Source organism: Gallus gallus, chromosome 5 (genome assembly GCF_016699485.2).
Source record: "Gallus gallus isolate bGalGal1 chromosome 5, bGalGal1.mat.broiler.GRCg7b, whole genome shotgun sequence".
NCBI lineage: Eukaryota > Metazoa > Chordata > Aves > Galliformes > Phasianidae > Gallus > Gallus gallus.
Window position 1 is genome coordinate 2444738 of NC_052536.1, and position 18671 is coordinate 2463408.

General features: G+C 39.3%; 1 protein-coding gene across 9 annotated transcripts in view; it reads left to right on the top strand.

Annotated features, from left to right (window-relative positions):
* Nucleotides 1–18671, top strand: part of NELL1 (neural EGFL like 1) — a 286028-nt gene that overhangs the window by 24365 nt on the left and 242992 nt on the right. For all 9 annotated transcript variants that reach the window (XM_001234166.7, XM_015286235.3, XM_015286242.3 and 6 more), the window contains one exon: nucleotides 15804–15974. In XM_001234166.7, coding sequence (XP_001234167.3) covers nucleotides 15804–15974 — 171 coding nt within the window. The remainder of the gene's footprint in view (nucleotides 1–15803; nucleotides 15975–18671) is intronic.

Consider the following 18671-nt stretch of genomic DNA (forward strand, 5'->3'; position numbering starts at 1 on the left):
GGATCCTCCCTGCAGCCCTTTTTGTAGATGGGAGTCACACTGGCAAGCCTCCAGTCTTCTGGGACCTCACCCGTCAACAAGGAGCGCTGATAGATGATGGAAAGCGGCTCGGCTATCACCTCTGCCAGTTCCCTCAGCACTCTCGGGTGAATCTCATCTGGTCCTATGGACTTGTGGCAGTCCAGTTGGAGTAGCAGGTCTCTGACTGTTTCCTCCTGAATCGTGAGGGGTTTAGCCTGCTCCCCAGCCAAGACTGCCAGGTCAGAGAGTGGAGAAAACTGAGGATAACCGGTCTGTCTTTTAAAGACAGATGTAAAGAAGGCATTCAGAACATCTGCCTTTTCCTTATCCTCCGTGGTCACATTCCCAGCCTCATCCAGTAAAGAATGGAGATTCTCTTTGGTCCTCCTCTTACTGTTGATATACTTGTAAAAGTGTTTCTTGTTCCCTTTCACCCCAGCAGCCAGGTTGAGTTCAAGCTGGGCTTTCACCTTTCTGATTTTCTCCCTGCACATCTTAACAACTTCTTTGTATTCTTTCCGGGTTGCCCGTCCCTTCTTCCACAGGAGGTAGATTCTCTTTTTCTCCTGGAGCCTCAAGAATGGTTCCCTATTCATCCACGCCGGTCGTCTTCTGTGCCGGCTCATTTTGCAGCTCAGGGGGACAGCCTGCTCCTGCACCTTTAAGACTTCCTTCTTGAAGAAGAGTAACCAGCCATCTTGTACCCCTTTACTCTCTAAGACTGAGCCCCAGGGGACTCCCCCTCCTAGTCTCGAGAAACCTACCATGTTGTGGTCACTGCCCAAGAGAGCCCCCAACCTCCACATCTTCCACCAGACTTTCTCTGCTTGTGAACAGCAGGTCTAACAGGGCAGCTCCTCTCGTAGGTTCTCTTACCAGCTGCATCAAGAAGTTGTCCTCCATACATTCCAGAAACCTCTTAGACTGCTTCTTCTGTGCTAAGGTGTATTCCCCGCATATGTCGGGGAAGTTGAAGTCCCCCGTGAGGACAAGGGCTGGCGATCGCGCATCTTCTGCCAGCTGCTCAGAGAACACCACATCTGTCTCTTCATCCTGGTTCGGTGGTCTATAACAGATGCCCACCGGGATGTCTGCCTTGTCAGCTCTTCCCCTGATCTTAACCCATAAGGATTCAACCTTATCATCCCCAGTCATAAGCTCAGTAACCTCAAAGCACTCCTTAACATAGAGAGCCATGCCACCGCCCCTCCTTCTTTGCCTGTCCTTCCTGAAGTGTTTGTAGCCATCCATTGCATCACTCCAGTCATGGGAGTGGTCCCACCATGTTTCCGTAATGACAACTAGGTCATATGCTTGCTTGCTTTGAGATTCAGCAGTTAAGCTGTTCTTCAAATGTGTGCTTCCATCTGGTGATGTTTTTTTTTTTTTTCCTGGCATAAATACAATATATTCTTATTTCTTGTGTGCATTTCCTATTGTCAGTGTAGGACGTAATGAAGAGGTCTCTTTCATTAGCTGTTACAGTAGCAAATAGCAGTTTCTGTAAAAACAACAGAAAAAACACCTTGTGGTATAAGCGGTATTGATTTCAATGATGTTTTGATGTTGTAAAGGGTGTATTGTGTCACAATGTCTTGCAAACTTGAACTATTTGTAACTGAAAGTATATACAACTCTTAGGGCTTGAAGGATCTCTGCATCTAGTTTGACCTTCTGTTGTAATACAAGTAATACCTTGTTTTTTGCTTCTGTTTCAAGTTCAATTTGCAATGTTTCTTTTAAGTTCCTGTTGGTATTTAATTTTGCTAATCATATATATGGTACAGAATTATTATCCCCATTTGTTACCTTTTGTTGAGGGAGTCTTTGAAGAAGGCAGCGACTTTTTTTGACCAAATGATCAGTGATGGCTTTTTTCCTGTTCAGCAGCAGACATCTGAACAAGGATAACCAAGAGTAGAACTCCAATTCTTCATTATTCAATCATAATACTTTTCCATCACTTCAGCTTTCATACTAATCTCTTACTTTATTCCTGCTTTTTGGGGCTGTTCTCTCTCTATAAGAATTTTTTTTATGTTACACAAAAATCCATCTGTTTCTTCCTTTTTACCTCCTCTCACCCTATCATTCCTTCTTGTCACTACTTTTTATTTTCTCCAAGCTTTTCCAGGTGACTGTAGCTCTCTGAAGTCATGGTTAACAAGATCAGCTTGCCATGTTAAGGGATTTTTTTTCTTATTTGAGAGAGAGGACATTGAGGATAGACACTGATACAGCAACACCATGACATCAAGGGACACATGCATGTACTCAGCAATCCAAGGTCAAACCAGACAGGTGGCAATGATTATACAATGCAAGGCACATGGGGTTTTTGATATGGCCTCTACTGAATTTAGCTACTTCTTTATCTTGGTGATCAGAGACAGCAGCTGGTAGAGGGATGTACTATGCAGGAGTAATCTTGATTGAATAAAATATACTCTTGCTGTCCTTGGCCCTGAGGTTATCTCAGTATTCTGAGTTAATACTCACCTGTTTAAAACTATGTGTAGTTGAAGGATTGGATGATAGCCTCACTTAAATCTTTGTACTTCTGTGCAAGAGCCAAAGTAGTTTCAGTCTGCCTAATTCTATGTAATAGCCAAAACAGACATGTCCAGTGTTGCTAATGGCTGCTGCTGCATTCTGCAAGTCAGATGGGTTACTGCAATTATTTGTTTTTTCCAGACTTATTGTGTATCTGTTAAAATAGACTGTTTCTTTTCCTAATGTCTTAAGTTGGACCTTGGTAAGGATAATGCTTCAAAACCCTTGGGTCTCTGATAACAGAAATGAATAACGTGGATGAAAATGGGGGAAATACTTTGTAACACTGGTGCATGGCTCAAGAATATGGTGTTTAGATTATAATGACTGAAATAGCAGAATGTTCGGCTTGATTCTTTTTGTTGTTGGATGAGCTGCTCAGGTTGCTATGTTTTAGCCTGACACGTGAACCTAAATGTGGTCCTTGACACACCAGTAAACCCTTGTAAATATTGTTGCTCCTAACAAGCTTTTGGTAACATTAATATAGTTGTGTTCTGTCTTTTATTTTGTTAAGCTATTTTCAACTTTCACATGTCTGTGAAAACACACGCTACAAAGAGATTAGTAAGAAATGTTGAATTTCAGAGTGCTTAAGACCTGCGAGAACAAGTATTAGGGGTACCTTATTACCTAACCACTATAGTTTTTGACTATGGGTAAGTCACGAAATCTCCCCTTGCATAGAAAATAGGAAATACTGTACTCATGGCATAGTGGTTTTTGACTTGCCAGCATACCAAAATTTGCAAAATTAAAAATTTGAGACTTGAGAACATGCAGGTCAACAATAAAGGAATAAAAGTGGTAGCCGTGTTGGTTATTTGTGGATGAATTTGTATCTTTGTGGGAGACCTTTTTTTTTTTTTGCACACTTGTTTAGTGGATGAGAAATAGATATTATAAGTTGTGTGCATCAGCATAACTAGTTGAGAAGGCTGTTTTGCGTAATGTCATGTAGCAGAGACAATCTCTGTAAAGTACAAGTGAAAATTTATGAGGTAGTAACACACCGAATGATTGTTTTATATTGCCTTTCTCGAGCATGTATTTGCTGAAATTTATTATGCATTAATAACACAGAACTCTGAAACCAAGATATCTGATGTTTTAGAAATATGTAGGTAAATGGATCTCAAATCTTAATGAATAAACAGAAATTGAATACAAAAGGTATTAAACTAATATGAGTACAGCATTCCCTGAAGACAGTTGTTCATAAATGCTGTTTTGTTATACTAAATGGATATCCCACACTTTTAGAGATTAGTCTTTAATTTATATCATAATTTGATGGACAGGATTTATACTGCAGAGAAGATGATAAATGCGTCTCAGTTAATATTTTTATCTTGTTGAATCAACTTGATGATAAAGATTCTGTTTTCATGATTCAAATGCATTAATATACAGCTTGGAAAATTAAAAGATTAATTAACACAGATTAAAACTAATTGAACAGTCTGGTATGTGCAGACTATATGCTAGTTATCTAGAATACAAAGGTGAATCTGCAGATTATATTTTTTTCTGAAGTTTAGAGGACAAAATATAATGAAGGATGGATGAACATGTAACTTGTGGATGCAGAGATGCAGAAACTATTTTCTTTGTTGGAGAATCATGCTATGCCCTTCTATCTAGATCTTTGTAGGCTGTTTACAGCCTTTGAGTCTTCCAACCATGAAGAGGCTTGGAAAAGGCCATTGAGATGCTTGAAAACCCACCCATTATGAATCCGTATTTCAAAAGTGATTTAGTAGAGTTTAACTCAGAATTGTCTGTTTGCTTCCTACCTGCTTTGGCCTTTTGTGATCCAAAGCCCCTTAAAATAAATTAGAGTCAGCATTGCCTTTTTCTTTTCACTCCTTGAGTTGGATATACATTGATAGCTCCTTCCCAGTACTGGCCAAGATCAGCCTCTGGAAAAATCTGCCAAGAATGCTCAGATATCCAGGCTAGAGTTTGAAATATTGGCTGCCACTAAAGGAGCTGACTATGACTGCCTGATCCTGGAAGGCACTATTTATAAACAACTCGCAGGTGTAAGACTATTTTCTCTTGATGTGAACATTTTGCGCCCAAATTAGCCATAAACTTTTCCTACAGTACCATAGTACTATGACAGTAAGTGGGAAAGGAAAGCATTTATTTTCTTAGCATATATTAAGAACATACAAAATGTAGGGTTATGTTGCTTGGAAATTATGGGTAAGACATGGTGGGTGCAGATCTCTTCTACTGGCCACGTCACTGACTCACTTATATCGTTTTTGTATATTTGTTGGAATAGCCAATTTTGAATTACTATTCATTAAGTTTGTTTGGTCTAAGGTATCAGAGAGCATTCAGTCCAGAGAGGAACCTGAAAGGAAAAAGAGGAAACACAATCTTTATGTTATGGGGAGACTCACCATCCCTGGAGGTGTTCAAGAAAGGTGTAGATGTAGCCTGAGGGATATGGTTAGTGGGCATGGCGGGGATTAGCTGACCATTGAGCTCAATGATCCTAGAAGTCTTTCCAGTCTTTATGATTCTATAATTCTATGATATGAGGAGGGAGCTGGCAGCCAACCTGTTGTCTGGTCATGATGTGGGAGATAACAACCTCAACTCAGGTTTTCTTACTTTTCATCACGTGAAATTTCCTTTGATCTTTTGCAAGTTACCTGTTGGTTATTTATTTGCTCTGTAATAAGTTGCCCTCCAAAGAAAGATTTTCTTGATGACTGTTGGTTTTATTTTTTGTTGACAGCAGAGAAATTAGACATGATAATGCAAAATGAGTGAAAATAAACTAGTAAACAGGGGAACTGTTATCCAGAAGTTATTCATAAGAAATAAAATAAAACCTATTGACCTTCTCTTCAAGGTCTCATCCTATGCATTTTTTGAAGTCACTGAATCTTGAGCAGTACTTAGTCTTTTTTTATTTCCCCCCTCTTGTCTTCCCAAAGAAGTTATTGTTGCATCTGCTACTGGTTGCTAAAGAAGCACTAAGGGGGGAACAAAAACCCACAATTGCTTTGCTGTACTATTTTTGTGTGCGTCCTGGGTCTGTCTTCTGTGCTTCATTCTTGTTAACACTAAATTTCTATCCGTGTGCTGTCATTCTTTCTGAAGAGTATTTAGAAGTGAAAGATCCTACCATGACAGAACTAGGAAGAGATGAAATCAATGTTTCTAAGGTTGTCTTAAAGGAATCACTAAAAGCTTTTTTGGATTTTTAAATGTTTTCATTCTTTTAACATTTAGCACTAACCTATGTCCTAGGACCTGTCCTTCAGAAACTTTGTCATGCTGGGTAGTTGGAAGCTTGCAAGTTAATTGCACTGCTGTGGTTAAATAGGTATATTGAGTAGAGAACTTGGCTCTTCACTTTGCAACAGCAAGCTGTATTGGTATAGATGTTAGGCTGGTAGTGAAAGATTTTTATATTTAGTGAATCAGTTTTGGATGGGGAGATGGGAGCTGGCTGGAACTGTAGTAAGTTGAATGCTTCCCCAGGCTACACCACAAGCAGCTTCTGAGGCTGCTGAGGAGCAGATAGAAAGCTGTACATTCACATTTAACAATTGGAATATGTTATGGAGATACAGTGTTTGTTTTAAAATCAAAACAGGTACTAAGCTAATTGAAGCAAGCACTGAAATAATGAAAAGAAACCTGTGCAAGTGCTCTCTGGCTCCAGTTACAAACCTGGAAGATTGGATTTAACCCATGCTATGTTTTAAATGAATAAGGGCAAGATGTGTTTAAGTATAGTGGCTTCTGAGATACCCAGTATTCTAAACAAAAGGCAGGAAAAACCCTGCAAATGTATCCACTATCCTTTTTCTTTTAAAGTAATGGTCATGTCTTCATTAATATTTATATGCAGAATTGCTAAACTGGCAAGCTGTTTAGAGAATGTAAAGATGCAGCCTTACTTCTGTTCACACCAGGTAGCATGAAATATGTGAGGCACCTAGACATCTTTCCCCCCTTGACTCTCTGCCTCCTGCATGCCTAATAACCTTTTTGAAAAACATACCAGTGGAAATTGTTATGCTCTCCTGCTCCTAACTTTTTGATTCAGATATGCAGAAGGTGAAAGCAAGGCAGAAATGTTATATTCCATATATCTCACACTGGTTTAAATGTTGTGAAAAAGGAGTTACTGGTTGAGGATCTACCTTCCATCTTGTGGCTCCCTGCTAAGAGCAGGTGTTTTATGTACACTAGGCTGGCTCTGAAGCATTAACATGCTGCTGATAACCAGCTGTTGAAACACACTGATTGGACCTTGTTGACAATTGGAACAGAATGGCTGATAGCTTGAACTCTTCAAAACTGAGTTTGGACAGTACAGAAATGTTGTGGTCAACCAGGAGCAGAATGCATGGGTCCCCCAGGAGTCTTCTCCAACATGTTGAGTTATTTTGTTGGCTTGTTTTATGGTTCTCAGATATGGGCAAAGTGCTGAAATGTCTCTTTTTAGGCTGAAGTCAACTTTCTGCAAACTGTCCTTTGAATTTTGATTGCTCATTAACACTGTAGCACTTCTAGTTAATGAGAGGTTTAGATGCTCACAACTTTTAATTCATAGGTGATCATTTTCTTAGTTGGACATTAGGTGAGGTGATGCCTGATGTTTCTTTTTACTTTATTTGTTTAGTTTGCAGTTTAGTAAAGATGCCTGTGTGCTTTGTCCTAAGTGTTGTCCTGTGAGAAGGAAGAGGGGCACAGTGCCTGCCAAAAGTGCTCCTAGCTGCAGGAGGCTTCTAGTTGCAGTGGGGAGCAGAGGAGGGCTAGGAGGAAGCGTTCTGGGCAGGCAGAGACTGAGGGCATCTGGAGAGGAGCAGGGAGCGGACATATGGCTGGGTCTTGATGGAGTGGCAAGGGAGACTTCTACAGGATCCGACAGAAATGTATGGAATTGGTCATAACTCAAGAAGTCACTGAAAAGCTGCTGCCTTGGAGAGCGAGGTCATAGGGAAGACAGGACACAGGCTAATTTGTTTTCAGATATTATGCTTTGCCTCTCAGGTGGCAGGTCTCATTGTGTTAAAAGGCCACATTATTCTCTTTCATTTTATTGAAATTGGATATTTTACAGACCAGATTTGGGGAATCTGCTGAGCTGAAGTGATGAGGGTGAGGGAAGGTGTGGGACTAGACAGGATTATGCTCTGCACTGGTTCTAACTGTACTGGGGGCTCTCTGCTGGCTGTTGTGTCTGCTCTTTACCCATGATGATCCCTCAGCTAATGCTGCCTCAGAATCCTGTGTCTAGCTTCAAAAGAATTGTGAGGTCCTTTAGAAAATCCTTAGATAAAAATACTCATGAACTGCAGATGGTCCACTGAAGCACTGAGGAAAGCAACCCTTGTTTGAGGCACTTTTAGTGATGAGCTCTTTGAGGATCACTAGAGTAATCCAGAGTGCAACTGTGGATTGTGTTTCTTGCTTATAGATACAGCAACTGTATGAGTGCAGGATGATCCAGTTTTGGAGTAATAGTGATAAGTGAATAAATGATTTCCTACCCCCCCCCCCCCCCCTTTTTTTTTTCAGGTTACATTTCTATCAGATTAGTTTCTCAGATTGATGTGCCTTGTTGCAACCAATAGGCTAGAGATGCAAAGGATAAGGTTGGAATGAGCATACAGAAGAACGAAACTAGTCCTTTCAAGAAAGGTGGTGCTAGGCTGCATCCATCTCTTTCTGTAAGATCAGCACTTGCTTTTTGTGAGGGAATATAATCAAAATTTGTCCCATTACTTGGCTGGGTGATCACTTGCAGAAACTTGGTCTGGCAGACAAGTCCCAATTATTGCAGCTGTGTCATTGCATCTGAAAGGCTGTGTCATTGCCTTTCTTCAAATACTGGACTCTCCTCTAGGTTCCCTGTGCATAGGGAGGCTGCATGTCTTTTTTTTTTGTTGTTGTTGTTTCAGACAGGTGAGTAGCATCTACAGTGAAGACATGTTTAGACGTATGAAATGGAAACAGAAACACATAAGTTCAGCCATTACAACACATGACCATGAAAATAGGTAGCTGCTTTGTACCAGCTCTGACTCAAGCTATATTTTAGCCAGCAGGCAGATGCTGGGGTCACAATTTTTTCTTTATATGATTAAGGAAGAGAGTAAATTTGTATTTGGATGACCTTTGCCTTGTTGCAGGTACGCAAATGCATATTGTGAGCATCATAAGTACTAAAAAGCCTTGCAGCTGCATACCCAGTTACCTCATGGAAGATTTGTAGAACAGAAGGTAAATGTTTATTATAGAAAATGTCACTTGTGGTTATTGCTAAGAGTTTCAAGGTTGGCTGATATAGGCTTAGATAGGCACTGTCCTCAGAGTTGTCAGAACAGAGAAAAGGAAGATATTAATTGACTAGATTTTGTTCCTTTTATTTGACGTGAAAGGTGTTTGAAGGAATTATGCTTAGATAGCCAACACCACACTGAAATTTAGATTCTAGGCTCTTTGAAGATTTGAAAGGGTGTAGTATTTTAAGTTTTGGCTTGTTTTGGATTTGTTTATATAGGAGTAATACTTTGGAGTTGTAGATTATCACAGAGTGAAACATTTGGGATTCAGCTTTTGCATTTGCTTTTGTAGAAAGTTAATCTGATTTTTTTTTCGGCAAGATATGTTCAGTGTTACAGATGATCCTTCTTCTATTCACTGTACCTTTTGTGCTACCAGATGTCTCTCTGATTTTGCTCAGAGCCTTTGATATCAGTACGTAATCTCAGCAGTAAGTCTTTAATGGCACATAAGTGAAGATTTGCTATGTTTGGTTTTGTTGTGCAGCCTCTCAATCTGTCCATATTTAAACTAGCTGCAAAAGGTAGTCCTGTATGGTTTGTAAGTATGTTTATGTGGCAGAGAGCTGGATCTGCACATTTGAGTGTGTAAGAGCATTTCTTCAAAATCTAGTGCTTGACAATGTTTCAGAACTTGGGTTCTTTGTCCTGTCACTTTCTCATAACTAGGGGTACAAGAATAGTGCCTGTGGAAGCAGCTGAGATATTTACCTTGACAGTTGTAACTTGTTCTGCTTTTGCATTCTTACAGAACTCTGGTAACAACTGCAAGGTGAGTGTTTACTTCGGCTTGAAGTGAGGTGCCTCTCTTGTTTCAGAGGCATCACTTTTGTTCCGTATGGCTTCATTGACTGTGGTGATAGTTATGGGTACAGGCCTACTAGCTCAGCTGCAGAATTTAGCATAGTCTTCCCAATGTGTTCTCACAGCCTGACTTACTTTCCATCAGGAGAGCATTGGAACATGGTCTCAGTTTCTTTTCTGCTGTTGTCCAGGCTGAACCACTTGGCAGAACCAAAATAGCAATATACTCAGTCACTGGTGAGGAACAGCATTAGGCTGAAAGCGTAATGATCTGTGATTCGTCACAGAATCTGTGCAGACTGAAAGTACTGCAATCTGCATGGTAGTGGACTCAGGTGCCTTGGCTGTTGTTTCTGGATAAATCCAGAAGTGTTTCTGCTGAAGTAGTTTTTTATCATTAACATCTTTAAATATTCTGATATTCTTCTTGGCATGATGCTATTAAATGAAACGTCTGTATCTGTAAACATGTGCAAAGAGACAAATTGGCATAGAAGCTTTCTGAATTTCTAGTTAATAACATCCAATGGTCATAGAACTTTCCTTGAATTTGTTTCGCTATTTGAAAACAGAAACAACACGTGCCTTGACCACACCAACAACTATCCAGAGTTTTCTGCTCAGTGACCTCACTGAACAAGTCTGATTCTTATTATAGCAACTATTTTTTTTCACTAGTTGGGAGATCTGGTGTTGTAGTGTTGCTGCAGCTTGTGCGTGGTGAACAATGATTCCAGTCTTGAACTTGTGTGATTTTTGTGACCTTAACCCACACAGAGTTAAGCAGATGCATGAGTGTTTCGACTAGATGGTAGCCTTAAGTTTGTACACATTCACAGGGATGCTATCTGTACCTGCTACCTTGCCCTGGGACATCTGTTCAGTAGCTCTACAAGCATCTGCCTTAAATGCTGATGCTGCTTCTTGAAAGTGACTGTGGGACTTTGTTTGGCACTTGATCAGGGATCTGAAGTTGTACAGTCAAAATGGTTACTCTGCTTTATTTATGTTTGGATGTGATAAAGGGGATTTCTTGAATGAAGAAGTGCAAAATGTAGTTATGCCTTAGTTCTTAGAGCTCTTATCAAAGCCCTTAATCGGGATTCTCCTTACCAGATGGTGCCCTGTCTTCACTGTGCAGTGTTTTAATTCTCATGATCGGTGTTAGCATCCTTAAGATAACAGAAAGTGCTGTACACACTAAAGATGTTCATGAGAACATTTATCCCAGAGCTCTTCCAGGGGTTGTGGCTTCTGTGTGGTCCTTCCCTCTGCCCACTTTTGCAACATCAGAGCAGTAACATATTTGAATGAAATGTGTCATTTTGTCACATGTTCAGACCACTACTGTGTTAAGTGTGATGAATACACGAATATGTTTCTTTAATGGATTAAGCTAACTCACCTTAGAAAAATACTTTGGTCTTTCAGCTTCAGGCATCTTGTTTTTATTTAATGTTGATACCAACTTCTCCATTCTTTGGGGGGTCATTACATTCATATAATCTATTTCCAACTTACAGTGTGCTTTCAGGAGCCTGAACCTTTTTCTTCCTGTCTGGAAGTGAAATGAGCTGTCAAATGTACAGGTAAATCTTTACTATGATGTAACAAAAATGAAAGACAAGAAAGAGTAAACTTCAGTAAACTGGTCATTATCCTCTCATAACTGTATTCTTTTGGGAATTAGATATGGCTTGCAAAAGTTGTCAGAAAGAGTTGTAAGGCATCTTAAATTGATTGTGGAATAGTATAGTCCATATATAAAGCACATTCCGTGACCTTAAAACAACCCAACTTCTTTGATGTGCATAAGATCAATCTGAATTTAGAAACACTTTTTTTTGCTTTTCTCTCTTTTATGCACTGAGATTTGAATGAGAGGGAGGACCGCTGTCACATGTATAGAAAACATTTGAATTTTATATCTGTATATAAGAAGTCAGTGGTAGCTTATAAGCTTAGCAAATATGGAAATTCTAGCAGTGGAATACTTTCAACCAAGGTAATAGTTTGTATTTATGTTCCATGTACAGCATTATTTCTTAATATGTGTTCTGAGGACTTTATCTGTCAAAATGATCTTGTCTGTTTAAAAAGGAAAAAAAAAAAAAAGCCCACTCATTGGGAAATAAATAAAACAAGAAAGCATCACTTTGTGCTAACAAGTTGACAAATAGGTGGCTCTCTGACATGTCTCTTGGAAAAAAGTGATGAGAAGGGCAGCAGGGGGCTAACTGTAGCAATGAGCTGACACATGTATCTGAGACCCATTTCAGTCAGACTTTTGCGGCTGCTATGCAGCAGCAGAACTGGTTGTAGTACTCAGCAGTCTCCCTTGGGCTACTGATATGGATCTCACAGCAAGATTGAAAGTTCACGCTTGAGGTTGATGCATTTATTCAGGCAGTACAGGTGTGAAAGGCCGGCTCATTTTTTACCAGGTGCTGTGATATTTAAGAAACCCTGACTTGATCTGTTCCTGTGCTTTCTCCTCCTCCTCCTTCTTAAAATATTGGGAAGAGTGTATAAAAAGATGTGTGTTGGAGACCAGTTGATTTTTCTTTCCTCTTGTGTGGAAGCTTCTGTTAATTTCCTCCCCTTGTTTACCTGTAAATTTACAGTAGATGAAAACTTGTGCAGTGGCATGTGAACTCTAAGGTGAGTTGCTTTTGAAGAAGCTTTCCTCTAGAGTCTAGACAGAGGAGGAAAGAAAAGGTGTTTGCAAGTTGCTTTCTTGGTAGCAAATGAACTATACTCTGGTTGAGAGAAGACAACTGTACCTTCTGAACTGTGAACATAGCTCTGTGTATGTGCTTATTTAGACAAGATCTCTGAATTTGCGCAGCTTGAAAAAAATTTTAAATCCATGCAGATGTGATGGCTTAAGCTGCTCTGCTATATTTAAATACCAGAGATGTGAGTTGGGCTTAACCAGCCAGTTTCTGCTGTTGGGATTCTGTTGACTGCTGTTTGCTGATGTTTGAGTGTAACTGCTTCTGATTTGCGCTTGTTGAAGGATGGTGAAAAATAGGAGCAGAATTTGTCTGCTGTCATCCTCTTTTCCAGTAACGGAAGAGGTAAAATGTGTTGTGGACAGTCCTGTGGCATTTGGCAGTGCAGCAGGTATACGTATATAGTTAGTACTGTCTACTGCGGTAAGCTTTAACAAATCACTTCTGCTTTTTATAAAATTAGTCAGGGTATGGATGACAAGCTGTTTTTAGGTCAGAAGTAACAACTGAAGCTAAAGCTTATCAGACGGAAGCTGTGTTGCTTTGCAATTCCCTATGCTGTTCAAATAATATGGCACAGATGTAAGTGCAATATCTGACTGCCATTCCCAGAGCTGGAATATTGCCTTTTTCAGTACCAAACAAAACATTGTGTAGTAAGTGATTAGCTCCATAGCTATACAGGATTGTGAAGATTGACTGCAGGAAATGATGTGCTTCCCACAGCAGTAGCTTGTCTTAGAATCATGTGTGGCTTAGGTTGGAAGGGGCCTTGAAAATCATTGAGCTCCAACCCCTCTGCCATGAGCAGGGCTGTTTACCTCTAGATCAGGCTTCTCAGGCCTCGTCCAATTTGACCTTGACTGCTGCCTTCCACAGCTTCTTCAGGCAACTTGTTCTGGTCTCTCACCATCCTCTGAGTAAAGAATTTCTTCCTGAAATCTAAATTTCCTCTCTCTTAGTTTAAAGTCCTTCCTCCCCTTGTCCTGTCACTATCAGACTGTGTAAAAAGTTGGCCCGTCTCCTGCTTGTATGTTCTCTTCAAGTACTGAAAGGCTGCAATGAGGTCTCCCCAGAGCCCTGTCTTCTGCAAACTAAGCAACTCCAACTTTCCTCAAACCTTCTTCATAGGAGAGATACACCAGCCCTTTGATCATCTTTATGATCCTCCTCTGGACCAATTACAAAAGCTTTACATCCTTCCTGTACTGGGGGCCCCAGGCCTGGACACAAGTACTCCAGATGGGGCCTCACAAGGACAGTAGAGGGGGATAATCACCTTTCTCCTTGCTGCCACACCTCTTCTGATGCAGCTTGGGATGCAGTTGGCCTTGCTCTCAGGCTCTTCTATAATCAACCATGTAAATATATTTATATAAATACTTTGTGTGTGAGAAAGATGCGTTACTCTTCTTTCCTTTCTTTGGTACTTTTTAAATATACTTTTCTTCCTCTCTGTGACTTATCCGAATGAGTGTGAAAGTTTCTTTAATGACTTCCTATTGAGCTTTGACAGAAGATGGTGATTATGAAACCTTTCAGTTCACTGATGGTACTTGCCCTAGTACTTTCCAATGTCTTCTATATGTTGACTGTGTTTTTACCAAGTATCAAAATAAAATAATAAAAACTTACTCCCCAGATTTCTTATGAGAGCTAAGGTATTTATAGGGGATGGTGATGGTAGTTAATCAAGATTCTGCTCTTCTTTTTGAGAAGCCCTGTTCATTTGCCCTCCTCCTCCTTTTATATGTACGAAACTAGACAGTTCCATTACAACACCAGCCTTCCTTATTTTTTCCTCTCTGTACTGCATCTTTTATTCATATGTATGTCTGCATTTAGTTTTAGTTCTGCCTTTATTTGCTTTGCTCTTATTTGTTTCAGGTGACCTGATAATGTTCTGTGTGGAAAGAATCTTATCTGTCTGAACCGCAAGGCATTGTTTGTATGAAGGAGGGATGGAGTTTCTTTTTGTCAAGCATTGTCTTGCTGTTCCCCTTCTCAATCAATTGTGATCTGTTGTGTGTCTTCCTCTCTTGTTTTATAACATAAAATCTGAAAAAATTAGTTATTTAGGAGGAACTTGTTTCTGAGTAGCCTCTGCTTCACTGATGAGAATAATTCTTATACACACCTTGTCCATGCCAGCTGATGAGGTGTTTGTGCAGCTGAGCTGGGTAAATGACTTGAGTGAAAATGAAAATTAGTACCTAGGTATTTATTATTTTATCTTGGATTTTCACTTTTGCTTTATGCAAATAGACTTCATTATCGTTTGGTTGGTTGGTTGTTTTGTTCTGTTTTAACACCCCAAATCAGCATCCATCTTTCAGCTGCAATGTTACATTGGTATTGCCCAGCTGGGAGACCATGACATTGCAGAGGCAGACTGGCATAAGAACTAGCTATAAAACCTAACATCTGTTCTTAGATGGAGTGGTTTTTCTACTTTAAAAGGAGATCTGTGTCACCTTTCTATAAAGCAGGCCATCATTTTACAAGAAAAAGAGAGCAACTGGATTTGATATGCTGTAAATACTCTGTGTGATCTGAGGTCCAAGATGAGGTTTAGTAATTTATGCTGTCAGTGCATTGCCATTGGTAAGAGCTAAATTCACCCTAGAAGATCTGGCTCCTCTTGCTAGTGTGACGTCAATTAATAGCTTTACTTTGTTAACAAGGCAGCACTGTCCAAAGACTATTCTCTTGTGACAACTCTGTGAAGGCTTTGATTGCTTATACCAGATGTTGAGACGCCTGATCTAGCCAGGAGGCTTTGTTCCCTTGTAAAGCTGAACAATTACAGCTGTAAAAATAAAACTGAGAAATTGAATTAAGCACAATTGCATGTAGGGGAGTCCTAAAAGTAAACAATTTTTAAACTAGATTTGCAAATAGTGAATACAAATTCAGTGATTACCTGGAGCTTTCTTATCTTAATGGCTTATTGCTCATTGCTAATGATACACATTGTCCTTTATTTTGGCATTGCCTACAAAACCCGCATTTATAGAAAATATCTTGGTGAATAGTAATTTTCTTGTAGAGCCTGTTCTCTAAGCATTTTCTTGTAGAGCCTGTTCTATGGATAACAAGAGGACTTCAGTTTCTAGGACAATCAAATGGGTTTGAACATGAGCTGTTTTCGTGTAAATGGCATTGTTATTTTTGTAATGTGCTGAATGTGTACTACTTGTCTCTCTACCTCTTTCTAGAAAATGAATGGTTTATGCCGTGTAACATCCTCAACTGGTGACCTTCCATATAGTGTTTGCTTAAGGAATTCTGTGAATTAAGAAGAAAGTGACAGAAACAACGAACAGACCAAATATGAAACTGATTCTTCTTCATGTTTTAAATACAGCTATTTTGAACTGGAGAGCAGTGGCTTACGGGATGAGATTAGATATCACTACAGGTTTAATGGGAAGTCAAGAACAGAGGTGTTCCCATACCGCCTGGCAGATGGACAGTGGCACAGGATTGCAGTGTCACTTAGTGCATCCCACCTTCTGCTCCATGTGGACTGCAACAGGTAAGAAAATACACTATATGTTTTATTTATTTAAAAATGCTGTCTGCTTTCTGCCCAAAAATAACCTTGTAAAAGGAGATTAAAAAAATAATTTTAAAAGTACAGCAAACTGCAATAAAATAAGAAAAGAAAAATAAAGCATTAAGCTGAAACAATACATTGTTAATTGTGGACTAATGTGGAAATGCTTGATTGCTGACTGGGGAGTATTAAATGCACTTCCATAGTTTAGATGCTTGCTGATGTTATGTTTGACTGCAATTGCATTTAAGTGTGATAGATGAGTGTGCAGTCTGTTCTGTTGTGAACTGCTTCACTCAGCGTACCTGAAAACTTGAACAGAGAGATGTGTCAGAGGCTTTTAAATTTCCTTTCACATAGGCAATGTACATTTTATTTTGATTTCCACCCACTGCTTCACTTGGAAACTTCTGAGAAATGTGAAAGCTTCTTTTTGCATGTACAGAACTGGGATGGTGTTTATTTTCTGAGAATTCTGTCCATCGTTTCCCTTGTTTGCTGTAGAAGTTGTGAAGACTGCAGTAAGGCAGATTTTTGGGATTTCAAGGAATAAAAAAGCAACAAGCCTAGAATCTGTCTCTTCCCCACAGTCTCATCCACTGGGATGTGACCTCACGTGTTGAAGACTGGCCTTTGCTAACTTAACGGTTGATAGGGAAACTCAAAAAACTCGAAATTGGGACCTTTGAAATAGTTTTTAGGAATGAGGAAAACAATTACTTTCAGTTACTCTAGTGCTGGAATGAGTATTAAAATATCTTTTTGCTTTTGGTGAGAAGATCTGTCCAGCACATGGACAGAGTTGTGGCACTTCGATGGACAAAGTGACAACTGATATTTATTTCTAAAGTCCTTGTTTCATTCAGGTGGACAGAAAAAGGTTATGGGACTATTGTGGGAGCAAGGGATGATTGGAATGTCTGGAAGGGCTTTAATATTGATTGAAGTAATTGTAAGGTACTGTTTTAGAAGAAAGCTGCAACCATTTGCTGCAACTGAATTAATTATTGACATTAACAATTTCATCTGAAGCAAGGTTGCTTATTAAATCCTTTTGTTTGGACCCTAAAAGCAATTATGTGCTTTTAAAGCAGTTTTAATTTCATTGAGGTATGAAATGATTGTCTTCATTTCAGTCTTCTGATTTACTTATCTTACTATTATTTGTTCATCTGTTATTATTTATTGGCTTACCACGGAGTACTTTTCTGTTTCTTGATATAATGGCTTTTGGGACATATTATTCATGTCCAATGTTTTTTTTTTTTTTTAATGAATAGCTTAGTGTGTTCTTGAAGGACCACCTTATGTGGATTTTTTAATTTTTTTGCTGTCTGCTTTCTTGAATACTACATGGAAGGAAGACAGTACAAAAAGCCTTGTATGGCTCGTATGGAATTCTATCCATGGACAAGAGAGCTACATAGAATCATGGTTGATTTTCTTTACAGTAACAGGCAGCAATAGATAAATAAGATTATGAAATAAGGTATGCTGTTATATGAGGAGATGTGTATAGATGTTTCTGCTAGGTAGCCCCTAAGCAGGGCTCATGCATTTATGAGTGTGCTTTAGACTACTCCCAGCACAGATCCATACCTAAATGCCATTTGGCTGCGCACTTGTGCTTGTTCATAACAACTCCCAAATAACATGATGGGAATAGTTTTGAAAGCTTGACTTGAGGGCAGATAATAGATGTTTAAATTAAAAAACAAGAGAGGGTTCCTGAGTCAGCTGTGATGTCTCAGCGCAGTTAATTAGAGACCTTTTGTGCATGTTGGTGTTGTAGTTTGCTTTATATTTTAACCCCCTGTATCTTTGGGCTCAAAGAATGAATCTGCATCTTAGCAGCAGCATTTCTGGCTGACACTACAGTAAACGTCATGAGATGTGAAAATGATCTGCTTACCCTAAAGAAGAGCAAGTCAATGAGGGGTAATTCTGAACTCTACCAAAACACTGAAGCTTTCTTAATATTAGAGTCAGGAAAGCTGTAGCTTAACGTATGTGCAGATCTAGTATTAAAGACTGTAGACTTTACAGGTAAACGTCACCATTTTAGGCTATGGTGGTGTCACTGGCTCTTGGCAAGGTTCAGGATGCCTAATGAGAATTGATGCTTTGACAGACTTAATTGAAAGTCACAGGGAAGGAGAAAAGCATCAGCTGTCTCACGTCCTTCAGAGATGCACTCTTTTATAGAGTTCACCATAACAAGAAGTTATGTTGAAGAGCATCTGTGTAGAGAAAGAGTTCTGTGCTTTGTTTCTTACAACTCCCTGTCTCTTGTTTGTTTGTTTTTTAAGAAAAAAAAAATGAAGAAGAAAATTCACCCCTTGTATTACTATTGAATTTCTTCACGGAAGTTGCAACTTTACATACTTGCACGTGTGTAAATTTGCATACTCCTTTTTGGCAACTGGAACACACTAAATATTTGGTAGACCACACTTGAAGAGTGATATGTAAATGCAGTGCTCTTAAACTTAGCCTGTATGTGAGATTGCCTTGAAACTATTTGCAATGGGGAAAAATAACCAACAGTCCCCATACTTTTGCTACGGGATTTGCTTTGATACGGAAATGTAGCCACTGGCCTCTAAAAACTGCAGATAATCAGAAAGCACTGGACAAGAATCTTTAAAATTGTAAACAGGTAGTTAGATCCACTTT